Source organism: Pituophis catenifer, unplaced genomic scaffold (genome assembly GCF_029215685.1).
Source record: "Pituophis catenifer annectens isolate HBS135680 unplaced genomic scaffold, rPitCat1.0.hap2 SCAF_3, whole genome shotgun sequence".
Classification (NCBI taxonomy): domain Eukaryota; kingdom Metazoa; phylum Chordata; class Lepidosauria; order Squamata; family Colubridae; genus Pituophis; species Pituophis catenifer.
The window spans coordinates 189,457,947-189,485,008 of record NW_027256883.1 but is presented as its reverse complement, the minus strand read 5'-3'; the positions used below and the strand labels follow the sequence as shown (position 1 = coordinate 189,485,008).

Sequence of the window (27,062 nt, the reverse complement as noted above, 5' to 3'; positions counted from 1 at the left end):
TTAACCCTATCACATTTTTGTTAATTTGTTTGTTACTCTATTACAGAACTATTTGTGTCTGTATCCCATTATACACATTAGATAAACAATTAAAGGAAAAAATAAAACTACAAACGCTATAAATTTAATATTCTACAAAGCAATTGTGTCTTTTTCCCACAATGTCCACTTGTGGTATAATGATGTACAGGATTATTATTCCTGTACATAAAACAGAATAAAAAGTTAAGGCCTCTTTATATGAATAAACTAATATATAGGTTGTCGTCATCATCATCATCATCATCATCATCATCATCATCATCATCTTAGCCACTGTCTATCCACTGCAGGATGAAGGCTTCTTCCACATGTTTCCAACCAATTCGGTCTTGAGCTTTCGTTTGCCATTTGGGCCTGCAATACTTATTAATATTAATATACTATATTAAGAGACAGGTATTAATACTGATATTGATAGTGTATCAGGAATTGCTTAGAACAAGTATAATAATCAATATTTAATTTATTAAACACATCTATCAAAAAATGGGTAGAATTTCAATCCTTGACTTAATGTACATTTCAATGGATAAAAAGTGTTGTTTTATAACATTCAGATTAAAATGAAAATTAATATACTGATAGCTTTGTCTAAAACATTAAGAAAAACATTAGAGTATATGAAGAAGAGTGATAATACCATTTTACTGCACATAGTTGATTTGACAGAGTGAAACCATAATGGCAAAATAGTTCACTCAGATATTAGCTATATTAAGTGCTGAAATGCATCTTTGAAGATGTGTATACTCAATCCTAGACATAAGTTCTCATTATGTAAACGAGTACTTTATAAAATTACTATATTGAGAGCTGTTCTTTTCACTAAATGCTTGGAGTGGAAAGGGGAACCTGAAACAGTACCAGGTTTTGGAATCAGTACTATTACAATCTTCTAGTTTCCAAAATGTCCTTTGTTAAGAATGAATACATGTAATTCTGACTAATGAATCCCAGAATACATGTAAAGATCTGAAAGGCTGCAGTATTTACCAAACTACTTGAAAACGTATGCAAGGAATGTTTTTTGTATTATAGTAAGGTCAAGGCACTATTGTGCATTATGCATACAAAATGTTTTATTCCAGATATGACTTGTTTTGACTGTAACATATTTGTTTTAATAGAATGAATTAAGATACCAAATTCTTGTTATGTTGTACTATATCTTAATCTTAAAGTTGCTTCATCCTGTTCCCTGATAACATTTCACTGTGGCAAGATCTGTCTTGGGCTTACACATAGCAAAAGGAGATGTCTGATCTGTCTGGATGTGATTCTTGTGGAATGGACTAGCACTCTTATCTAAGCAAGCCCTTTGTATCCATAACAATGGGAGAATTTTTCTTGGAGATAAAGTTATTGTTAATGGTTAAAAGACTGATAAAAATTACTGACATCAATGGAATTATAAGGTTCTTTTGAAATATTTTGGCAAGCTACATTTTAAGGGCAAATGAAGTTTTATGTGGGCTGTTCTACCCATTCTCAACAGCAGCAGTTTTCAAATTGATTTAAGTAAAGTTATGTAAATTATTTTCTGGCTAAAATTATAAAAAGGAGAAATGTTTAACTAAAATTAGCAGACTTCTTGTTAAGAATTATGCTTTAGCTGAACTAACATTCTCATTAAAATAAGGAGAATTTTTGGATGCCAACAACACAGTAATCTGCCAAGATTTATCAGCACAATTATTTTAAAATAAAATTAAACAGAAAAATTATTGTGAATCATGTTGCGCATTCATTGCAATTTTCACATTTTGTGCTGACAATGCACTAAGAAAATTAATAAAATCCAGAGAGCTATCAAAGAAACTTCTGAGGCTTCATTGGCAATCTTTGCTCTTACACAACCACTTAAATGTATATGTGTATTTGTTGAACCAAAGACACTCCTTGAAACTGAGACATACGTTTTAAACTACAAGTTAAGCATGAAGTTCTCATTTAATAGATGGAAGGCAATCCCATTTCTGCAATAAGTGCAGTTCAGGTTACTGAGATATTTATGCTCAGATAGTTCTTCATAAACTGTTACATCAGTGTTTTTAAAATGTTCTATCTGATCTACAGATATGCTTAAGAAATGGTTGACTATTTCAATGTTATGAAGCATAAATAGGAGACACATTACTCCATCATGAGACACCAGGACAACTTTCATCTTTTGAAAAAGCTTGTCATATATAAATATTGAAAAAGCTAAACATATTGAAAAAGCTAAACATATATAAATAAATGTTTTAGCTTAAGATATTATGACAAATGACAAACTTGTGAAGGGTTAATGAGATGAAGAATACCTTTTTAAAACTAGTTTTGTCCTGACTTCTGTTTTGTACTTCAAAATTTGTTTCATGATCTTCATCTATTCAGAAATCATGTAATGAATGTTACATGAACATAATAATACTGCAACTTCCCTGAAGAACCAAACAACCCCATTGTATTTATTTTAACGGCAGAGCAGCACAGAAAAAGAGGAAATACATCTGGATTGCTGAAGCAAAAATGGTGATGCTTTGTTAACTTGTCCTGATTCTTGTCCTGATCACAGACATTTCCACAACACTAGTTGGAGTAGAAAGTGGACAGCAATAAGCATCTCCATATACTGTCCTAATTAGTGTACTATGCATCATTGTGTTGTGGCAGGTGACAGATGGCTTGGTACACATTTTGTGCCCAAAAATAACAAACAGAAATGTAAATTTGCAAGAAATTTTAAAGTCAGGAGAAAAAAAATTTTTTTTTCTTTCAGTAATGCCAGTGTTCCCTGAAGAGGAAAATAAATTTTATCATATATCTTGACAGTTACATTTCACAGTGATTTGTGTACTACAACTGTAACAATCTGATACAGTAAATAATATTACATGGAAGACTTTCTAAAATACTTTTTAGAACATTCTCCTTAGTAAGTCCTAAATATGTCTAAAACTAAAGGAAATGTTTATTTCTGTAATATTATCCTATTTTAGATCAAATGGTAAACAATGTCATTGTTAACTTACAATTATATCAATATACATGTTCTCCTCTTTGATTTTATAAAAATAAGGGCGGGATATAAATAAATATCAATAGGTTCCATACTTGTATCATACAGCTTGAAAATATTTTTGCACATTACCCTTTACCAGAACTGCCTTCAACTTGTTATTTTTGCAGTTTTGTATGAACTGTTTGCTTCAAGACAAGCTACAACTCTGCAACAAAATTAAGGTCAGGGCTTTGACTAGACCATTTCTTCAGTTTCTGTTGTGAATTTACTTGTGCATTTATGATCACTGTCATGTTGCAACTCATGGACAGGTACCCTGACATTCTGAAGGAAATATTGGTACAATCTATTGTTTTGTAAATTATTGTGAGCTGTCCAGGTCCTGAGGCTGCAAAGCAAGCCTGAAACCATTATGCTTCTACCATTATACTTCATGGCCAGGATGTGGGCTCTTTTGTTGAAATGTAGTGTTCTATTCTCAAAACAATTCCACTTCATTGCATCTGTCCAAAAGAACAGACTGTTCTATCAGCACGTGGAACATCCAGTTAGTCTTTCCTGAGATGGGAAGTGGTGTGCTTTTTGGACAGGAGTTTCCCCTTTCCTAACTTCCCATGCGCATCACTTTTCTTCAGTTCTTTCCTTCTTGAACATTGTCAGACAATGCTGCAGTTCCTTTGTCATCAGACCTGGATTGTTTGTGACTTTCCAGAATATTATACATTGTGCTGTTAAAATTATTTTTGATGCACATCTTCTCTGGGAAAAAGAAACAATGGTGCTGCATTTTCTCCATTTAACTTCATCATCTGTCGATGATGGAGGGCAAAGTTTTTTGCAAAAGTTTTGTAAATTTTTCCAGTCTTGCAAGTCTCTTTTCTGATTAACACAATCATGTGATAGGCATACTATTCATGTCTACAAATCTGTATCATCAACAGCAGACTCTAATGGTGTCAATCAATGTGTGCATGTTTTTAATAGGCAGCAGCCACTCAAATTTACACCTTAACATTTCATTGAGTAACATCTGACTCAACTTATCTACTTAACAGGACTGATTATCCTAGGGCTTCATCATCCATTTCCAACAAAGACAATGAATTAATGTGTTCAGTAAAGATATTGATTTTGTTACTGGAATATAGATGCTTCTCAGTTCATTAAGGTTCTAAGCAGCTTACAAAAAATAAAATAGAAAAAATTAAAAGTAATAACCAAATTCAAAAACTGTGATATTTAACTTCATAGCTACTGGCACACTGAGGAAAATAATTCTAGCAATAAACATCCCTAGCTATTGCAAAGAGAAACCTACTATAGCAATAGACCCTAAAGGCTTTCCAGCACTACCAGGTCTTGATGACTTTCCTGAGTGCCAACAGAATGGGTGCTGATCTCACCCTACATATAATACTTTATGTATCATGGCACAATATACTGTTTGTGTGCGTGTTTTTAAAAAATATGCATTTTTCTACTAACAGGGCTTAGACAAAAGTCTTTTCACATTATAGTCACAATGCTAGAAAACTATGGATAATTCTAAAAGGTTCAGAAAGTTTTTCTCCACATCAGGAGGCCACAAATTACAGCTTGCTGCCACCTACAAAACCAGCGCTTCTTTTCAAGGATGGATTAGCAATCTGAAATCATGCTGGGTTTGGAGTATTTCAAGAATCCAGTATGCCTATAAAGATAAGTCTTTGCTATCTCTCTGCGAAAGATTATAGAGTCCAGAAAAGGAAAGGAAGAGAAAACATGCATAAACAGTAGGCAAATCAGACATATCAAAAAATATGACAGTTTATTCATAAACAAAACATAGCTCAGGTGAAGAGAAATTTAAAAAGCAGCATTCTAAAACATGCAAAGAAACACTATGAATAAGCCTAGAAAATTTCTATTACGGTTTCCAAGATTTTGTTTTTATTTTGGCAAGGAAGTTAAAAATACTGAGCTAGAAACCAGGAGAATGTGAGTTTTTTTAAAAAAATTATTTATATGCCGCCCTTTTCCAGAGACTTAGGGCGGCTTACAATGCATTAAGCAATAGCCTTCATACTTTTGTATATTTATACAAAGTCAGCTTATTGCCCCCACAATCCGGGTCCTCATTTTACCTACCTTAGAAAGGATGGAAGCTGAGTCAACCTTGAGCCTGGTGAGATTTGAACTTGCAGTAATTGCAGGCAGCTGATGTTAATAACAGTGGTTTAGTCTGCTGCGCCACCAGGGCTCATGAGTTCTAGTTCTCATGGAAGCCAGCTGGGTAACTTTGGTTCAATTACTCTCTTTCAGCTCTAGGAAGAAGGCAATGGCAAACTACTTTTGAAAATGCTGTCAAGAAAACTGCATGAACTTGTCCTGACAGTAGCCAGGAGTAAAGGCTGAGGAAAGCAGCAATATATAAACAATAAATTGTAATGAAATCTGTGTAGTTATTGCTTTTTTTATCACGATTAGTGAGTCTTGACATTTCTAAAACACTTTGAAGGGAATTACACTGTGACACTGGTTAGCAAAATTAAAAAACAGTAATCACATTAAAATAAGATAAACTTAGAATGAAAATATACAATCTTATTATACTGAACACATTTTTTTCTACTTTGTCTACACATGGTCCTAATTTTCATTTCCTCCTGTGAAGTAAGGTTTGAAAATCTAGTAATATGCTATTGCATACCAGTCATAATACTGACTAGGAACAGAAATGTTTTCTTCATGAAAAGTATGTAGAGTTTATTTTGAACATGAATACGTTTGCTTCAACAAATTAACATGACAAATAAGTATTATTCGATGTCATTAGAAGCAAACTGTTTTCTAGAATAATTATGTTTATCAATAACATTTCAGTTGCTGTTAATTGGTTCATAAAGAAATGTCACTGTTATGCAACAATCTACATTACTGCAAAGTAGTAGCTACATGACCTGCAATAAGTAGCACAAGAATATATTATCAACAGGATGGATCTAAGATGGGATGAGAAACCCAGGAGAAATGTTCAAAATCAGCACTTGCATATGCTATTTGATACATATGGCTTTGCTAAATCCAAGGTTCCTTAAACTTATGCTTGAAATACTAGGCAAGTGGCATCTTAAACTCCTAGTGTAGTACCTATTGCATATTTGGGGTATTCTTTATCCAAAGCAGAATCTGCAATATTGACAATGACAGGGTAAAGAATCAAATGTACACAATTTTAAATCATGAAACCTTCATACAGATCCTCAACTTACAACTGTAATGGAATCTGTCCATTTTCAGCAGAAATGTCATAAATTGTGGTCATAGGACTGTGGGATGTGAAAACCAGAGGGGGAGGCATCCAGCATAACTTCAAAGAATCACTAAATGGCCAGACCTAAATAAAGGACTGTATTCATTTTTAAAGACAGAATCTTTCTGTTATACTAGGCAGATAAAGGAGAAGTAGCAAAATGTGAGGGCGGAGTTAAAAGAGGGATAAGCCTAGAATCCCCACATAGTCACAAGCAGACTAAGTCCAACCCCTCCCCTTGAATTCAGTTGGCTTTTATCTAACTCCAAGCAGGTGCTGACCATTAGTTGAGAAGATTCCTGAGCTCAAGTTTTTAGCAATAAATCATTTTAATTGGATTTTCATGTGTGGCCCTAGTCTTTTGCCCTGACCCCAGAGTTGTTAATAAACAATCCAATTTAGCTAATGAGCTCAACCATAGAGCACTTTCAGTATTTTGATTCAATCAGATACTATATTTAAGATTATTTGCATTGAAATGTGAAGAACTGAGATAAAACCCTTAGCAGCTTGCTAAATGTCACATACAATCTTAGCTAAAAAGCCAAATAAAAGGACACAACAGGGGCTATGCCTATAGAGGGCAAAGCAAAACTGCAGTATGTATCATTTGATTTGCTACACCAGGTTTTCACATGCCTTGTTTTAAAAAGAATTGTTTTTTTTAAATATTAGCTGATTTAGGAAACTGCAAACAAATTCATTTCCTAACAACACTAAATAGATATTCCTGTTTGAATATTAAGTTTGGAGACAAATTCAAGTGATATATATGATTTGTAATATCCTTACACTATGTATCACTATTTACAAATAAATAATTTAGCCATCTTATTAAACATAACTAAGATTTGTATCTTTTATAGAAGGCCCTTCTTTGTTAGGTCGCCTACATATATTGAGTAATACAGTGCTATAGTAATAATTTTCTAGACAACAAAATGCTGTAAGTTTACAATTAGGACATGTGCAGCAATATACTCCTTACGTTTGCCTGCAATTTGCATTGCTTCTGATTCTGGAATTACTTTATCATCTTCTTGAGTAGTAACATTGACAGTCAATCTACTCCCTCTTTAAAGCTGTCAAAATTACTGACCTCCACAACACTTACTAAGAAATGGATCCTGCTATAATTAGAACTTATTTCCAAGTAAATGGTTCAAATTATATTGCATATATACTTCAGTGAGAAGTGCTTACAAATATAAACTTCCAAAAAATTGGTTTAGATTATTCCTTCAAACCTCAGAAAATTATGCACTGGTATTATTCAGATAATATCTTGTAAAATCAGATCACACTCAATAATGTTTGAGAATGCATTGCAAGTTAGTTGAAATTTATTATTCCCTTAAGAAACACACAAGAAGTTTTTCGCACTACAAAAAAAGTTATTGAAAAAAGCAGGGTTACTGCCTCTTAGCAGCTCCAAATCTTTATTTGTAAAATTGAAAGAAAACAGCCATGTTTTGCAAACAATGCAGATATTGAAGGGCAAGAGGAATTCAAACACATACAGTCTTGTTAGCTGGGGGAAAAACTCTGCTGAAATAGATTTCAAAAATTTTCCTTGGCTTGGCATGCAAAATGTTGCAAAAGAGTAATTTCCATGGAACTATTAACAACAGGGGTCATTTACTTCCAAATGCTCACCATGTAATGATTTTAAAATCCTAACATTACTTAGGTTTAGTCCTCTAACCAATTACATACTGAAAGAAGATGTAAATCCTGGAATCAAATGGTCTACCATAACTGGATAATGTTTCCAGATTTTCCAATAGAGAATAAAGATGTAATCATTAGAATAAAATACTGAACATGTTCTTATAAAAGCTAATTAAAAGCTGAATGATATGCAGTTTTAAATTTGCAATGGATCCATTTTACTAGTCGTAATCTACTTATTCTGGGGATTGGTAAAGTTCCAGGAGATTGGAAGAGAGTAAATGTCACCTCGTTGTTAAAAAAAGAAAGGAAGACAACCTGGGAAGCCACAGACCTAGAGACTTATCAGTCTGACATCTACATTGGAGTAAATCTTATTGTTAGCATTAACAAGATCCAGCACGTTTGCCTGACATATAGCTAATCTATTATTTGACAGACTAGGTAGGTCAAGGGAATGCTGCAGACAAAATGTACCTGGACCTCAGCAAAGCCTTCAAGTCTTGCTTAAATTCTCCTTTACAAAATGGTAGATAATCTGGATGAGGGAAGCTGTTTGCAGATGACACAATAGGTAGCAGTAATATTTTGATGAAAGAGAAAATTCAAAAAGATGTAAACAGGCTTGAGCCTGTTGAAATAAATGGATTTTTAAAAAGGAAAAATGTAACATCCTGCATCTATGGAATAGGCTGCAAAACAAAGTTAGGAGTCCTTCAAATAGAGGCTGCATTGTCATCTGTCAGAAATGTTCTACGGCTCCTGCACTGAGCAGCAGACTGAACTAGTTGACCTCTAGTCCTTTGAATTCTATGGTTCTACAACATGAGCAGATGGCTAAAGTGCTTTCAGAACTGCACTCTGACAGAATATAGTCGAGGTAATCTATGAGCTAACAACACTCTGTATGTAGTTAAACATGTATATTAGTTTTCAAAATGGTAATGCTGGTTATGAATATATATTAAATGGGGAGAGGGGAGATATAGGGAACTAAATTAGCAAATCTTTCTTTATCCTAAAATGGTCAAGATCTAAAAAGATTTTCCTTGGTGCTTTACTCAAATGTTTAATAAAATTTCTTAAGTGCTTGATGCAAGCATGTATCTGTAGAGTGAGAAAGAATCCTCTAAATAACCAAAATAAATATTAGATATTTATAAGTATAAATATTAATGCTTAAGAGTGTACAGAAGTAAGAATCTTAAGTTAAAAAACAGAACATCAAATAAAAATTACATAAATTGCATTTTAGGAAACTTCTTGAATCTGATAATCTACTAAGATATTGATAGTCAGTTTATATCAGTCAGAACCTTTAAAATTACTTTGTTTCTGAAGCCACTATAAATAAGAATTTAATTTTATTTGCAGAGAACACTGCAAATACCAGTCCGATTCTCTGGATATCTCCTATGAACAACAAAAAAATTCCAGCTATACTTCTCCTTAGCTTATAAAATCTGAAACTATGTATATAAGGTGGCACATTACACTATATCAATTGAGCATTCATCACATAAATACAGATACTGTAATTGCATATGAATAGCTAATATATGTTGAAAAATAGGGAACACTGTTTTAATCAGTAGCTATTTTTCAATAAATGTAACTAAGGAGACAATAGCTTGCCAATTTTGAGTTTTAAAAACATTTTGCAATTTTAGAACTGAAGAAACTTCAGAGAGAATAGAGAAATGGAAATGGAAAACTCCATAAACATGCTAGAATGATGAAAATTAAACTAATTTAAAACTACTCATTAGTAGGTTTTTGTCAGCATAAAACTGTAGCAAATCAGTTTATAATTAGTAAAATAAAAAATATGTAATATCTTGGCACACATAAGTCAAATACGTAGGTAAAAGTAACTTTTAGGTAAAACACCAGGGCACATTAAATTGGATAGTGAAAACACTAACAGCAGTAGGCAATTATAGACAGAGAAATCAGGAGCAATATATAATATAGCACACATACAGTGTATACTATAGATTAATAGAAAAGAACATGAAAGTAAATTTTGTTTTAGCAGCAAGGTCACAGAGAACATGACTATTGTCACTTTTATTACTTGAACAATATTGAAACCTGTGGCTCTATTAATTACAATGATAAAACAGTTGAGGGGAAAGATTGGGTCTATAATAGGAAGAAAAATAGCATATGTGTACCCCTTCTGCTTGAAATAGCCAATAGAAATAAACCAGAAACACCTCCAAGAACAAGATACAAATGATTAGGTGTCAATTCTATGTTGAGATAAAAGAGCTAGTATGACAATTATGTGCCTGAACAAAATACATGAGTTAGATCCCCCAATATACATTTTAAATTAAACCAGAAACTGAAAGACTCAACATAGTTTCAATTGAATTATTTCATTAAAAAAAGGGTAGCCAGAGCACTGGAAATACTTTCAAGTCAAATTTTAAACATATGTATTCATATGTAATTCATGTGCGGGATTATCTTCCCTTTAACAATTCCTTCATGCTTAAATTCAAGCAGTTCTATGAACTTCATTTTGGTATCAGTTATTCTTTTAAAATTTTAAATCTCTCTGATTAAATACATCTATATAAAGAAAGAAACCATATCTGCATACCTTAATATATTGTTCTTGTATCTATCAGAAATAATGTCTTGCACAACAGCAGAAATGTAGGTGAGAGTCCACTAGTAACCAATGTTTAAGTATGTTACCTAGAATATGGCAATGTTTTATGAAAGCAAAATACCCAGTACCATACAGTATCTGAGAGCTGCATTCCTAAGGAGAAATCACCTTTTTAAAAGGTGGAGCAAACCACCTTGGCATTTTTGACAGATATGTCATTCCAACTTTGTCTCTCATTTTCTTCTTTCAAAGAGGCTGGAAAAGCTTGCTATCCAAATTGACAAAGCCTTCATAAGATAATAAAGACTTCCTCCACCCATTCACATACCATATACAGATTTTTTTTTAAAAAAATACACAATATATTTATTATTCCTCAAACTGAAGACAAAAGAATATCCTCTATCAACTATTAAACTTTACCAAAGTGATGTGGGATACTATTCTGAAACCACCCACGGAGTTTTATGGCATTTTATTTCGGGGATATGATATTAACACAGAAACCCCACCCAATCAGTTTCTGCATTTAGATCTTAAATAGGTTCCTTACTCAAAAAGATAAGAGAATCTGTTCAAGAGCAACATGTTGCAACCACCTTTTGTTATAGGGGGAAGGGAAGGGACCGGAATGGACTGAAAGAAACAGACCTGGGGGAGAAGGAACTGGGAAAGAGATATGAATAAAAAAAGACAACCCAGCCACAAAGTCAGGCTTTTAAAAATGAAAACCAAAACCAAGCGATGTTTCCCCCTTTTCAGAAAGAGTATCTTAAACATGGTTATTGATTATATCGTCTGTTTTTACTGCGGAAGGCTCCTTCTAGGCAGCTCGAGGGAGGAGGAGAAGGAGAAAGACACACACAGGGAAGAGAGAGAAAAAGAAAATGGCGCAGAGACTAAGTCCCGACCGTCGACAAGGCGACTTTCCGGGGCGAATAGAGGCCCGGGAGAGATTTTTAAAAAACAAAGGAAGCCTGATCCGGGGTCTCAATTGTCCTCACTACGGAGAAAATATGTCAGAAAGGCCGAGGGTCTTAAGATTTCGGAGAATTAGGAACCTCGATAGGAACAATGGGGCCGGTTAGCGAGGAGACGGGACTTAGTCTCTGGGACGCCATGTCTGTCCTTTACTATCCTTAGCAATGAGAAGGGAGAAAAAGAGAAAGCGGGGGCAGGAAAAAAAAACAAAACCCGATCCCACTCCCCCACTTTTACAAGGTTAGGGAAAAGGCACTCACCATTCGCTCGGAAACCTGGATCAATCTATTATTGAAAAGGAAAAAAAACGGGAAAAATACGTTTTAAAAGGCATCCCAAGACCAAGGAATGGTTTCACACACACAAAAAAACTACGTGCATTTTAAAACAAGCTAGCCTGGGTAAGGGGAAGAAATCATTCCTAAGGACTAAGTACATCAATAACACGACCCCCCCCCAAAAAGGGGGGGGAGAGAGACCGAATTGCGATTTTTACCACCACCTCCCTTCCCCCACCCCCACCGAAGTTTTGCCCTCCAGTTTTAATTGCCTTCCTCCTCGTGCGTAGCTCTCAATTCCCAGGTTTCCTCAACCTCCCTACCTTCCCCCCACCCCAACCCTCTTTTATGAGTCCCCCCCACCCGATGTCCGGCAAGCGGAGGGAAGTAATCGCCGAAGACAGAGAACTGGCCACCTTAAGGACCCTTCCCCCCCCTTTTAGGGAATGGAGGCCAGTTTAATCAGGGCTTATTGGAATAATACGCAATTTAAAGGGAACCCCGGAGAGAAGGACGGAGGGGGCAGAAAAAAGGCCAAAAGGCTGGGACTATGATTAAGGGCCCATGGACAGAGCCAAGGAAACGTGACTTTTTCCCCCCTTCACAAAAAGAAACCTCTGTAGAAAACCTGGGATTAGCACCCCCCCCCAGTACCTAGCAAGATTGTACCCGGCCTGAAAATATTAATATTAAAATATCGTCTTTCTGAGAACGGCTTAAATTATGGGCATAAACCTTTCTTCTTCTCCACCATCCTCCACTTTTTCCCCTCAAACGGGAGAGGGGAAAGGCCTCAATGTCCACAGCCTTTTCTTTCTCCCCCCCCCCATTAACTACTAGAAAAACGAGAGCTCCCCCTTACCTGGGAGTCGTTATGCAGCTGATCCCCACTCATGCCTATACCACGGTCGTAAGCAAAAAAAACCCGGGGAGAGGTAAGGACGTGAGGCCAAAGGGAAACCACAGCTCCCTAAACAGCCCAGTCAGTTGTGTAACAGACTAAGTCCTCATTTCCATCCACTGCGCAGGCGCCGCGACTTTTAAACGGTGGGGCGGAGCTAAATGAAGCTTCGGAGGCTAGACCACAGATCCGACGTAAGAACGCCCTCCTTTCCATAACCCAGCCTATCATCTGCCTCTCCTTCAATCAGTAATATCTGTGCTTAGATTTGCATGTAGGCCACGCCCGCCAGCTCTTGGTTAGCCCGCCCCTTCCTACGTAGCCGCGCCTCTTCCTTCTCCGCCATTTACGAAAAATGCCGGTTACATTTCCCTCCTTCCCTTGCTTCCGTCTGCAAAAGCCGGGTTATTATTTACATATCCGGTCACGCCCCTTCACTCGCCGCCAATAAGCAATAAGGGGAGGTTTTGGAATGAAAAATTACAAGCCCCTCCCTCTTTATTGCTATCTGAGGGAGATATTTTCTTGCGGCACATTTATACGAGCTCTAGCACGAGTACCCTACGCATGCGTGTTTTTCTTTTTGGAGACGCACTGATAGAAAAGCCAAGTTTTCAACGTGCGAGGTTTACTGTTAGGGATCTCGAGGTAGGTATGGAGATGACGTAGAAGGACTATCTTGTTATTTCGGTGGTTATTTCTTGTTTGTTCCTGTCACAGTTACAAAAATAAAGTCTGGATATATGAACATTATTAATATATAAAGTCGGGTTTGGAGTCTGGCTAAATTTAAACTGGATTTGATTATCTGAATGTCACCTAGCTTTATGAACTCTCTTAAATAAATGTGCAAAGGTTCATGCACTAGAATTTCTTTCTGAACAAATGTTATCAGTGCTGGAAATGTGTTGTTTTCAGACATGCTGCTGGTGGAGAGTTGATTCAGACTGATAAAAAATATTTAAAGGAATAAGAACAAAAATATTAAAAATATTTAACTGTCCAGATTGCATTATTATTTTAAACGTTAAGAATGATTGTCAGTAGAAAAGTCCAATTATGATCAAATATGGCTAATAAGTACAGGTAGTCCTTGACTTACTGCAGTTCATTTAGTGACGTTCAAAGTTAATCATGGCACTGAAAAAAGTGACATGACCATTTTCAAACTTTTAACCTTTGCAGCAGCTCCATGATCATGTGATCAGAATTCAAATGTTTGGCAACTGGTTCATACTTCTGACCGTTGCAATGTCCTGAGGTCATGTGACCTGACAAGCTAAGTCAGATTCACTTAACAATGTTATTAACTTATCCACTGCAGTGATTCACTTAACTGTGGCAAGAAATGTCATAAAATGGGGCAAAACTCATTTAACAAACGTTTCACTTAACAACAGAAAATTTGGCCTCAATTGTGGTCGTAGGTCGAGGACTACCTGTATGCATATAATAGCAAGTGAGGTACAATCTTATGTATATTTTGACAAAACATTTCCTCATTCTAGACAGTCCTGGGTGCCAAGTTTTAACAAGAATGTTAACCAATTGAGAGTCTGATATGCAGAAGAACACATTCAAGAAAGCAGGTTCTTTGATGAAAATAGAAAAAAGCTGAATATTTTTAGTCATAAGAAGACATAATAGAAGGGGGAAAAACATATTAAATTAGAAGACATTTCCTAACCTTAAGAATTATATGACTTAACAAGCTGTCTCAGAACATAGTGAGATATTTTTCCTTTGCTGCCAATATGAGGATAATTTGTCAAGGAAGTTGCCATTTAATGTATCCCAACTTTCCAATCTTGGTATTGATATCAAAAGTTGCTTCAAATTCTAAACCCGCAAACACACCTTACCCTTTGAGTTGACTTCTGGTGACTGTCTGGACTGCTTGCAATATTTTCAGAGGTGGTTTGCTACGGTCTTCTTCTTAAAACTGAGAATGAGTGAGCGGCTGAAAAATCACCCAGCTAAGGTAGAACTAGAATTCAGTCTCCTGGTTTCTAGTTTGGTGCAGTTAGCCACTTACAGTAAAATAGCTCTCAAAGTTCTATTGCTCTACTAAATGTTAATGTAATGCTAGGGAAGATGGCATGCTTCATTGCTACTGTGCATTTACACTAAGTGTTCAAATACTTATGTGTACATAATACCACAAAAAGGAAAGATGTAATGGCTTTCTTAGATCACCTGGTTGTTGTTGTTTTGTTATGGTAAGAAGTAATCTAGTGGTTTCAAAGTAATTATATTTGCCGTTATTTCTATGCCAGGTATGGAATGACAGGATTCTATGAAGTAAGATAATTGTTTTAAAATTAAATTTACCAAGCACAGAATAATAGCTGAGGTTATCCAAGCTGTCTAGCAGCTGATTTACATTGCAAAGCCAAAGAAAGTGATGTCTTCTATGCAAAGAAAATACTCTTAGTTCTACAACCAGGAAAACAGATCTAATTGAAGAGAATATCCCATATTGCTCATATTGATGCTCAGTCTTCAAATAAATATGTAATATATATGTAATATATACAGAGCAACAAATGGAATAAGAACTAGTAAGCCAAAGAAATGCATGAAGATGAGAAAAAGAATCAGCTAAAATTAGTTTATAGTAACTTCATTCAATACATTTTTTATCCCTTTCCACATTTGCAGTTATTTCTACCATATTGGTACACTGATTGCTTACAATATCTTTCTCACCTCTTGTTTGGAGAATCTCATGAACTCCATTTAACAATTTCTAATTCTTCATCATCTTCTAAACCAATTAATTTTTCTGCATATATTTGTGTTTTAATCTTCATTCATTCTATGATCAAAATATCTCAAGATTTTTTTATATAAAGTCACATGCCTTTATACTTAACTGCATTTGCTTTATTGAAAGTTTCTCAACCACCCTCTCTTTCCTTGATACCCCATTCCTGCTGCATTCAACGTTTCTGATACACAATACTTACCTAACATTTTAGTTTCCTTTGACAAATTCTAATTCCTTACAAGTCATTACTCTTCCCCCAGCACTGATTAAAATTGGTCTATCCATTTTTCCATCTTTAACATGGAAAACATTCTACTAAGGTACAGACATTCATTTACTTGCTATAACTCTCCTTTATGTATTAATGTGATTATTCATTTTATTTTCCCTTCAAAGACAATTCTTGAGTTAATTTATTTCATATCTATACTTCTCATGAAATCATGCAGTTGGCTGCCCATCTCAAGTGCAATAGTGTAAATTTGGCAGTGTACAAAATAAACATAAAAACATTTTTTTAAAAATTCAAAAAGTACATTCAAAAATTAATATTATAGTCTAAAAAACATTCTCCAACAATACAACATCAAAAGTATGTGTGTGTTTATGTCTTCAAATATCATTGTTCCCGGTTTTCTTTGATAAGATTCTTTGTAGCTATCTCTGCCTTTATTCCTTTATCTTTTGTACCAATACTTTTTGTGTGTGCCTGCACTGTTAGATAGTGGTCTCTTGCTATGTTCCTTTCCTGGAGTTTGGCACTCGCCCAAAGTCTGGAGTTGACTTAGAGATGATACTTTTATTACAGAATCAAGGAGCTATAGAAAAATAAAGTGATACTATTAAGTGAAGAATCTAATGGTGTTTATATGCATATCCCTGAATTTAAATTCTGAGCTGTTTTCTTCTGCTCCTTTGCAAACAAACTGCTTTTAGATCGTTCCTGGCACTTGGCCCTTAGTTTTTGATTACAAAACTCTTTATTCCATTTCAAACTCCTTGTTTTGCACCTTTCCAGCTCAACTCACAGTTCATCATTTCATCAAGTAGCCTTCCCTAAGCTTCTTATACAAGCATAACATAACATCATAGCTTTCTGTGGCAATGTGTAACAATTCTTTTTATTCTGTTCCAAGCAGGTTCTAAATCCCCTACTTTACTTCCACTAATCCACATTCAAGGTCTCTTGAATTCTTGTATCATTTGCTAATTCTTTTTGCATAATTCTTTCCAGTCAAATCATACTTTTAAAGTCCTTTGCCAGACATATGTATGAATAAATTTATGCTTAAATTACAGATTTCAAAGAGACTTGCTCCTGAACAAATAAGGATCAGTCGCTATTCTTACTCATTCTTCCATCTCCAAAAATGGGCTGTATTTTTTCCCATACATTCTCATCTTGTGACAGCCTACTAGATAGCTCAGATCAACCAACAGGATGGCTAAAACTAATTTTATTGAGATTGGCTGTAATAAAAAGAAACTTCTAAGTTTGTTTGTGCTCTACTTTTTTTTTTCTCCTTAGATTCAGTGAACCAGAGAGGCCTCTGGCTGATCCACTTCCAAATGTTAACTTGTAGTTCTAATCTTAACTCCATTAGATAGACCAAATCAAGAAACTTCTGCCCATTTATCTAATGCACATATTTCCAAATATATATTTCTGATTCTGGTTCTTACTAGGATGTTACTTGGAACCCTGATACAAACATTCACCGGAGTGTAATGTGACCATCAGAACCTATGGATTTCTAATCTTATTGATTAGAATCTTATACCTTCATTTGTATTTTACCATTTCCAAAGGACAAAACCACCTTCATTCAAATTAAAAATGTCTTTGCCCTGTCTCTTAGTTTCAGAGACATACAGCATATTTATTTTACTTACCGTAAAAGGGGGTGAAAATTTAGGTGTGTCTTATACACTGAATGTAGCCCCGCCCACCCACTGGCCCCCACCCTTTGGCCTCTGCCTCGCAGCAGTTACCTCCTTGCAAGCAAACAGCAAGAAAAAACAGTGCCTTTCAGCTTCAGCACAGCCTAATTAGCACAAGTTGATTAGATCGGCCTCCGACTCTCAGCTGATTTGCTCTCAGCTGTTTTGCTCAGGGCTCTGCTGCTTGCTGTAAAGAGGTAAATTGCTGGGGCAGATATTTTTTTCCCTTGTGTTAATCAAGCTATGCTGAAAACGAAAATGAAAGTAAAGCAGGCTGTTTGCTGTTTGCTGCAAGGAGGCAAAATTGCTCAGAGGCAGAGGGAGATTTCTTTTTCTTCTTTTCCTCACCAAAAAAGGTAGGTGCGTCTTATACTCCGGTGCGTCTTATACTTTGAAAAATACAGTACTTATTTATTTCATTCTTTTTATCATTCATTCCTCTTTGAATCCAAGTCACTATTTTCTATATGATATTAGATGGATACATAGACATGACCTCTGCCACTTGTTATAGGCTTGATCAATTGAAGCTTTCACATAATGTTTAGATATAGAAAGTACACACTTATAAGCACAATTCCCTTTTAATAGTAATAACAATACAGGTCAATTTTTATATATTTTAGCTAACATGGTTACAATTACCACCAAACTCTAAGCTTACTTGTAGATGTTCTGTGCAAATTTCTCTAAACCCATCAAGTAGCAGTATATGCAGAGTAAGGACTTTGTTTGCTCCATCATTAATTTATGGAGTAAGCAACATTTTTCTCTTTAGCAAAGAGAAGGTGCTATGTAAACATGACACCATGGAGTTAGTGGGCTACGAGAAACTCAAGTTGTTCTTGTCTTTGTGCAGTAGGATTATTAAAAAGACAAGAAACATCTCAAGATGTGACTTTATAACATACCAATATATACAAAGGGATGGTCTGTAAAATAATATTGTGTAACTAAACAGCTGAAGGAAAACCAAAGATTATAATTAATGCAATTATTTATTGATGAAACTATTGATTTTATTGAGTTAATTCCCAGAGAACTGGGCAAAAGACTGTACTCTTAACAGCCCTTTCTATTAAGCAAATAAACCATAGTAACTAGTAAATGTAAAAATATACATTATATAATAGCATGAGAGCCTGTGACATATAATACAGTATATTATAAATTAGTATTTTGTTTTGCCTTCATATGTTGTGGTAATACACCAATATGATTGGTTAATCATGGTTTAATGCATTGTATAAGCACCCCTACATATTTCTCATTTATATCTTCTCCTCTTTTTAAATGTAAATTTTAATTTGTTTTTAAATTATGGCATATTTTAAATTCAGCCAAATTATTTAATTCATTTTTAATCTATTTTAAATTTTTGTATTTATGTGTTTTATCTTGTGGCTGTTCACCGCCCTGAGTCCTTCGGGAGAAGGGCGGTATAGAAATTTAATAAAATAAATAAATAAATTAAATATGCATTTATATAAACGTATCTTAAAATTCCTATCTAAAGTAAAGTCTCAGTGACAGTCATTTCAAAATTCATTCATTTGCTCTTTGATAGTTTCATATAATAAACACTTAGTGTGATAGATTTCCCTTTGTATACTGCCCCAGGCACTGTTACAGCATAGTATAAATAATAGCAATATCTATATTTCAAACTGTTAGCTTCCCATTGTGTTATTTTCAGGACTGTTTCTCCAAAATGTGATATCTAATCTGAGCTGGGTTGTTTCACTTCATTTCTCTGATTTCATGCAAGAGCTGTTCTACTGCATAGTATTTAGTGCAACAGTATCTAGCGCAGTAAAAGCACAAGTTGCTTGTCAGTGTGAGACCATTACTACATTAACCATGCAGACTCATCACAATAAAGTAATTATTGATTTTAAAAAGGCTGACTTTGCTGTTAAATGATCATGAAGCCTCTCTAGTATCAGTATGAATCAGCGACCATGGGATCCCTTTATGATCCAGCATTTGACATTTCCTCATTTCTTTTGTATAGAGACAGAATTTTGTATCTGTCTGTCTGCTTATACATGTGTGGGGGTGGGTGTTTGTAGAGACAGGTAAATCAATTTCAGGAAAAGGCTTGAGATTATTTTCAGCCAAGAAATACAACATTTCAAATGGTACCACAGTATTGCTAACAATATTTTTACTATTTGTTAACATTTTTAAAGATTGCTAGCTCGTTACTGGTGCTATGATATTGCGGTAGAGCTTGCTATATTGCTGTTATCACTATTATTAATACATTTATTGTATATTCAAATAGAGGTGTCCCAGCTCCCGACCTGGATATCCTTTTCCTCCCGTCCATTATGCCAACATAATGGGGAAAAAGTTAATTGGAGCAGCAGATATCTGCTGTTCCTCTGCATTTCTAATGTTGCTTACTTGACAGAGCATAAATAGGAAGGAGCAATGGCATTCATGGTGTTGTGTGAGGCTTTCTCACATGCATAATGCCATCTGACCATGTCTTTGTCCGTAAGGACAGAATAGTTAATCAACATCTAGGAAGTTCATTTCAGATGTGTTTCCATCAAATGATTATGACTATGTTTGCATTATACTACATAAAGGAAAACGGAGCTCTGTGCATTCAGTAGCCCTGCCTCCTTCCTTACAGCCTGACATGCCATTCTTGTCCTCCCACTGTGGAAGAATGTCTCCAGAAGAAGAGATCCTGTTTTATTTGTAGGTACCCTGCCAAATTAGAACTTCAATCACACAGGGTTTTAAATAACACAGGGACTTTAGGTGAAACAATTCTCCAATCATACTTTCTCCAGTGGGAAAACCAGACTGTGAGTGGTAGAGTGTGATGGTTCTGGCCAGAATATATTTTCTTGTCAGTTCTTTCTTTATCATTCCCTCTCTCTAGTCGATCTCATCAGGCCATCAACTGAAGACTATTGAGACCTTTCTCCTGACAAAGACAGCAAAACAAATATCCTCCTGTGATGGCTCACAAATCTAATTAAAAATAAAAAATCCAGGGCAGGGAAGCTAATAACATCCTGGATGGCATAATAGCCAAACAAGCCTGTCAGGGCAAATTATAGTCAAGAGCAAATATCTTCAGTAGGAAGTGCAACATACTGCTGTAGCATGTCGTGCTCTTGTTGAGTAATTCAGCTAATAAGCCATGTTTTCTGTTTTACTCTCTTCTCCATCCTTTTATTATTATTATTTAAATCCCTGCATCCCAGTGGCCAATTAACTGCCAACTAACTTGGTCACATAACCCTTCAATTATTCTGGGTTTTTTTAAATCGTATTTCCTCCCCCTGAAATACAAATCAAACTTAGTGATGCTTCTTCTGCATCTATTTATTTTATTGATTTTATTGTTTATATTTATATACCGCCCTTCTCCCGAAGGACTCGGGGCGGTGAACAGCCAACAGATAAAACACAAGAAATACAAAATTTAAAAACAGTATTAAAATCCAATTAAATTAATTTGGCCCACAATTAAAAACACCCCTGTATTAAGACCCATAATTAAACAATTTAAAAATTAAAACAATTTAAAAGAGTTAGGCCAGCCTGGCTTGCTGGAATAAAAATGTCTTTAGGGAACTGCGAAAGGTGCGAAGATCTGGGATCCACGGTATCTCCGGGGGCAGCTCATTCCAGAGGGTACGTACCCCCACAGAGAAGGCTCTCCCCCTGGGTGTCGCCAGTCGACATTGACCGACAGCACCCTGAGGAGCCCCTCTCTGTGGGAGCGTACTGGTCGGTGAGAGGCTATCAGTGGCAGAAGGCGGTCTCGTAAATACCCGGGTCCTAAGCCATGGAGCGCTCTAAAGGTGGTAACCAATACCTTGAAGCGTACCCGGAAGACCACCGGGAGCCAGTGCAGCTCATGCAGGAGAGGTGTTACATGGGAGCGCCGAGTTGCCCCCATAACCACCCGCGCGGCCGCATTCTGGACCAGCTGGAGCCTCGGGTGCTCCTCAAGGGGAGCCCCATGTGGAGAGCATTACATATGTGGATGGTGATGTTTTAATCATGTAAGACATGACCTTCATAGAATATGACAATGTACATTCATGGGATTAATACCATAGTAATTTCAAAATCAAGTGCCAGTGGATCATAAAGATCTGAACTTTGAACTTCAGGAGACTAGTATTTTGACTTAGCACTGAAATTCACTAGTAGTACAATCCTACATACACACACACACACACACACACACACACTCACAAACACATATCCGAAGTGAGGTTCTGAGTGGAATGCTGTTTATTCTCTATAACACAGGTGTCACATTTGCTCCATTTTGTAACTTCTTTCCCTTCGCGGAGCTTGGGTGAGCATGGCCTGCGCGTAACACAGCTGGCCTGCAGGCCGCCAGTTTGACACCCCTGCATAACAACACTGCAGTCTGAAATGTCTGTTACTATTTCCAATCTACTTTTTGGAGATATTATGACTAACCTGGTGGTGTTGGATGCCGCATTATTCATTAGGTGACTTATTGCTTAGGTTACTCCTCTATATGCCTTTGGCCATTACAGCTGCTACTGTTTGCGCACATCTGCTTTTTTTAGGCAATTGTAAGGATTGATATTAGACGGAGAACAAGTAGGTATGGTAACTGGCAAGCTACATCAAGGTTTGCTTGTTTTTTTTAACTCGGCACATTGTACAAACTAAATGAATTATGTTTTATTCAACAGATCCTGATTAAGTATAAACCCAGCAGTGATTTATTTAATCATGATTTATTTAAAAAAATCACAGTTGACTGGGTTCATAGAACACACCAACATTTATTCATTCATTCATTCATTCATTCATTCATTCATTCATTCATTAAATTTGTTTGCCACCCATCTCACTGTAAGGAGACTGGGCAATTTACAACATCAAAATAAAACCACACACACACACACACACACACACACACACCACACAACCTCAATAAAAAAATACAGTTTATTAAATGAAAACCAAATAAACCAAATTGTGATTTACTCTGTTTGAATTGGGTCAGGTTTTGCTATCCAGTGCTCTTCCTAATTCAAGTTAGCAATGCAATCTAATTTACAATCAACTGCAACAATATAGATTTCCAATGTGGATGTATAGTTCTAAAGGCTCTGCCTGCACTAATGTAGACAGGCCCATTACTTGGTCAAGAAGAAGGCTGCATTTTAAAAATCTTTTGCAGAACAGGCACAACATTTTATACTGTATAACCAAAATACAGAACAGCATAATGTATTCACAGACATGAGTTGCTTTTTTTCTCTAGAAGTTTATTTTTGTACTTCTTCAGACATCTGGGCTCCTCAGAGCTGGCTGATACTCCTCCTTCTTGAAGAGGTATTATTGGTCCAAATATAATATGGGAAAAATATAGATAATGTTAAGATAATGAGAAAGCTGCACTCAGATAAACAAAATTTATTATGATACAGCTACCCTCTCTCTCTCTCTCTCTCCCTCCCTTTCCCTCCCTCTCCCTCTCCCTCTCTTCCTCTCATTGTTATATGGTGTGTGCAGCCATTTGTTCATTGTATAATGCCATCTGGCAGCATTTTTTTACTGCAATTAAAAAACCACCTTTATTTAAAAGCATGTTGGTACTGCTCTTGATTTAAAATCTTTTGAGTGGCTTGCACTCTGTTGTAGAAGAGCATAAAGTAAATATAAATATAAAGTAGAATTTTTTCCATGGGACAAAAGTCTGCTGTAGAAACTGTCTAGAACAGAAATCTACAACCCAAAGCACCTGGGGCATATCTGTTTCCCATAAAACTTGAATACAATCCCCAAACTTCCAAAAGTTGTTATTACAAGTTGTAATTTTTATCACAATGGAAAAACCATTAAATATATGAGTGGAGATCACCATATTAGCTACACTTAATATATCAGTCCAAAGCCATATGACATGCCAGCCTAGAATCTGTACAGCTCTTCCCTAGGAGGACATATCAAATGGCAAGAACCTTGCACGCCGTTGTTACTGCAATCACCAGGACTTGATAGCCCAACAACAAAACAAGTAATTCTCAAACAGAATGCTAGACAAGATGGATGCAGTTGTTGATGTGCATAGCATTGAAAGTATTGCTCAAGAATGCCATTCTTCCTCTCTGGATGCCAGACAGCAAGTAGGGGGCTGAGGATAGATTATAATAAATTCATCAAGTGAAATATATTCATATTGGCAGAAAAAGGCTACTGCAGATCCCAAGGAATTTTAGTTGGCAGGATCCAGAAGAGCCTTCTCTTCCTCTCTCTCTCTCCCTCTCCCTCCCTCCCTCCCTCCCTCTCTCTCTCTCTCTCTCTCTCTCTCTCTCTTTTCCTCCTTACCTCCCTCCCTCCCTCCCTCTCTCTCTCTTCCACATGCACACGCACACACAGAGTCCTTTGCCATATTTTGCTGCATTAAGTGTGATCTGTCCCCCACTATTCTGGCCTTCAGGAGATGCCTTGAAACCTAGCTATGCCGGTTAGCATGGGGCCTTGAGGGAGAAGTTATTGGCTGGAAATAGCTAGTATAGTTACAAAGAAGTTGCCACCACCATCTCTCTGCTTGAAACCCATGGTTTTTATTAATCTGTTTTAATCTGTAATTTTAATCTGTTTTTATATTTTATAATTGTTTTTATTTCCATATGTTTTGTTGTAAGAGCAGGGTAAGTTCACAGTTGCTGCACGCCGTGAAATGAGCGGTTTATAAATTCCATAAACAGACCAATAATTTTTATAGTCCTGAAAAGTCTATACAATAAAAATGGACATTATTAGCTTTAAGGTGTTACAAAACTATTTTTTTGTGTTTTGTTTCAAGAGGCATGGTGTCATGGTCTCATTGGATTGCTATGTTACAAAAGACCATCTTTATATGATAGACTGTCCAGTCCAATTTAAAGATAAAGGAATCATTAAAAGAGTAAAAGAAGCCCTACTCAGTCTATTTAGTAATTACCCTCAGATCAGCAGTAATGCAGACACTACAGCTGAGTGCTGTTTCTGGTACAGTGGCTTTATACATATTTGTTTTTATATGTATTCATATGTCTGGCAAATTTTCTGTTCAATGGTTATCTTTTTGCCTAATTTTGGTAATCCACATTCTCTCTTTTTGTCATTTTAGATGCTGGGGATTGGAAACAGAACACAATGCTAGGTGTTCCTTGCAGCCTGCATTTTCTTGCAAACTTGCTTTCTGCCCTCCTGTTACTCCATTACTATGTTTTCAACTGCAAGTTTAATCTATTTGATAACAAATCTTGAGTTAACCTTGCTTGTTCCCAGTGAGCTCCTTATCTGTTTATGAGATAGCCTTGGAAAATTTTGCAGCAACTCACATCTTATACCAACAGCCTTTCTCATTACTTTTTTAAATAAACAGTATGCGGACGGACAGCAAAGAGTGCAGTATGTCAGCAGAATGCCTCTAGTCTGCCTCCTTACAGGTTTTTCAATCCTGGCCTATATTTGCTGCATTCCTGGAACATCAATGCTGGCTTTCAGCAATTCTGACTTGATAGATACAGAAGGCAGGAGGCCCTTATACTATTTTATGTTTGTATTTAATGACGAATGTAGGCTTCTGCTGATTATTAAAGTTGATGGTAGCAGTTCTGTTTGATTTTGTTCAAGTTTTTTTTTTTACAGGTAACCATTTTTAAAATATTAAACTACATTACTCTTGGACCCATATCTAAATGTTTCTCGTCACAGAATTCAGTTATCACAGTGTACTCTATGTTCTCTGCAAGTCGCGTGACTGCATGAGAAAATATTTTGTTTCACCAGGTATAGATCTGCAGTGAGATTATATATATATATATATATATATATATATATATATATATATATATATATATATATATATATATATATATATAAACTCTGTTGTAAGCCACGCTGTATGTATACAAATATAGGCAACAATGTATTGTTTTAAACCAGGGTAGTAATCGATAGCCTTCCAACTTTTGCTGAACCAATAATCCTAGCCAGCTTGGCAAAACATTTCAGCAATACCTTGACAACTAAGTTTGACTTAAAGCATAGTTTGCCCATGCTTTAAGTCATTCAGTGAATCATGGGATTTTTGAAAATCTGTATGATATATATTAGTATGAGCATTATTTAATCCCACATATCTACCAGTAAAGTGTAGAAATTGAATATTAACAATAGAGCCAATATATTAAATGTGTAATTATGACCAACAAGAACTATCGAAAAGAATTACTGTAAAAAGGACACAGAGGAAAGCATGCCATTTCTCTGAAGAGAATCCCTAATTAAGGGGCAATGATGGCTCAGTGGTTAAGGACACTGAGCTTGTCAGCTAGAAAACAGACAACCCAGGTTTGAAACCCTAGTGCTGCACAACGAAGTGAGCTCCTGTTCCTGCCTCAGCTCCTGCCCACCTAGCACTTTGAAAGCATGCAAAGCAAATAGATTAATAGGTATCATTTTGGTGGGAAGGTAACCGTTCTATGCATCATGCTGTCCATATGACCATGGACAATGCTGACTTTCTTGGTTAAGAAATGGAGATGAGCACCGCACCGTATATAGTTAGATACCAGTGAAAGGGAAACTTTTATCTTTTCATTTCTAACACTGATGCTTACTATTTCCAGCCAGAACATGCCTTCCATAATAGGGAGCCGTGATGGTGCAGTGGTTAGAATGCAGTACAGCAGGCTACTTCTGCCTGCCAGCTGCCTGCAATTTGGCAGTTCAAAGCTCACCAGGCTCAAGGCTGACTCATCCTTCCAAAGTCGGGAAAATGAGGACCCAGATTGTTTGAGGCAATACACTGACTCTAAACTGCTTAGAGAGGGCTGTAAAGCACTGTGAAGCGGTATATAAGTCTAAATGCTATTGCTAATGCTATTACATCAATAGATTAGATACATGCACAATTATGTTTTATTTACTATGATGTTGGCAAGAAGAAAAAAATAGCTAATTCAAATTTTCCAGTTGCACATTGGTTTCAAATGGCTTGTATCATGAACGTTTGAAAGGATATATTCAGGATCAAATTCCATGGCTCACCCCTATCTGCATGCTTTGATTTGGACTCACACATTTTGCATCCTTGCACATGTGCATAGCCTCTGTGCACTAACATACAGAAACTGACCTTGATTCGCATGTTCAATGATCATGGATATGTTTTGTGATAGGTTTTTTTTTTACTGTTCTTCCACAGTTAGACTGATTCAAATTACTCAAGAACCATGTGGATACAAATAACATGAATATTAGCTTAATTTTAAACAATATTCTCAGGCCATTGCTTGCCAACATTGCACAATCTAAGCATAAGGAGAGAGAAATATCAATATAATTTTCATAGGTATAAATCTATAGGACAGAAATATCTATAGGATTGGAAATAATCTCCCCCTCCCCCCAATTAACCAACTGAAAGAGCGGGGAATAAAAATATTTGAATGAATAGAGTGTCTGTAATCCTGAAAAGTAATCTTCCGTGATACATTTTATTTGTTTATTAGATTTGTTTTTTTTAATTTGATTTATA

The 27,062-nt window shown here is 35.9% G+C and overlaps 1 protein-coding gene and 1 long non-coding RNA gene across 3 annotated transcripts in view; one reads left to right on the top strand and one right to left on the bottom strand.

Moving 5' to 3' along the window:
* TOP1 (DNA topoisomerase I) overlaps positions 1-12,898 on the bottom strand; it is a 62,597-nt gene extending 49,699 nt beyond the window's left edge. For both annotated transcript variants that reach the window (XM_070941699.1, XM_070941700.1), the window contains exons 1-2: positions 12,757-12,898; positions 11,877-11,901 (exon numbers count right to left, since the gene is read on the bottom strand). In XM_070941699.1, the coding sequence (XP_070797800.1) occupies positions 11,877-11,901; positions 12,757-12,789 (58 nt within the window). In that variant the 5' untranslated portion in view covers positions 12,790-12,898. The remainder of the gene's footprint in view (positions 1-11,876; positions 11,902-12,756) is intronic.
* Positions 12,899-13,365: 467 nt separating this feature from the next.
* On the top strand, positions 13,366-25,135 carry LOC139314375 (uncharacterized). Its single transcript, XR_011600178.1, has 2 exons — positions 13,366-13,443; positions 24,645-25,135. It is a non-coding gene; the product is annotated as an uncharacterized lncRNA (long non-coding RNA).
* Positions 25,136-27,062: the final 1,927 nt, after the last annotated feature.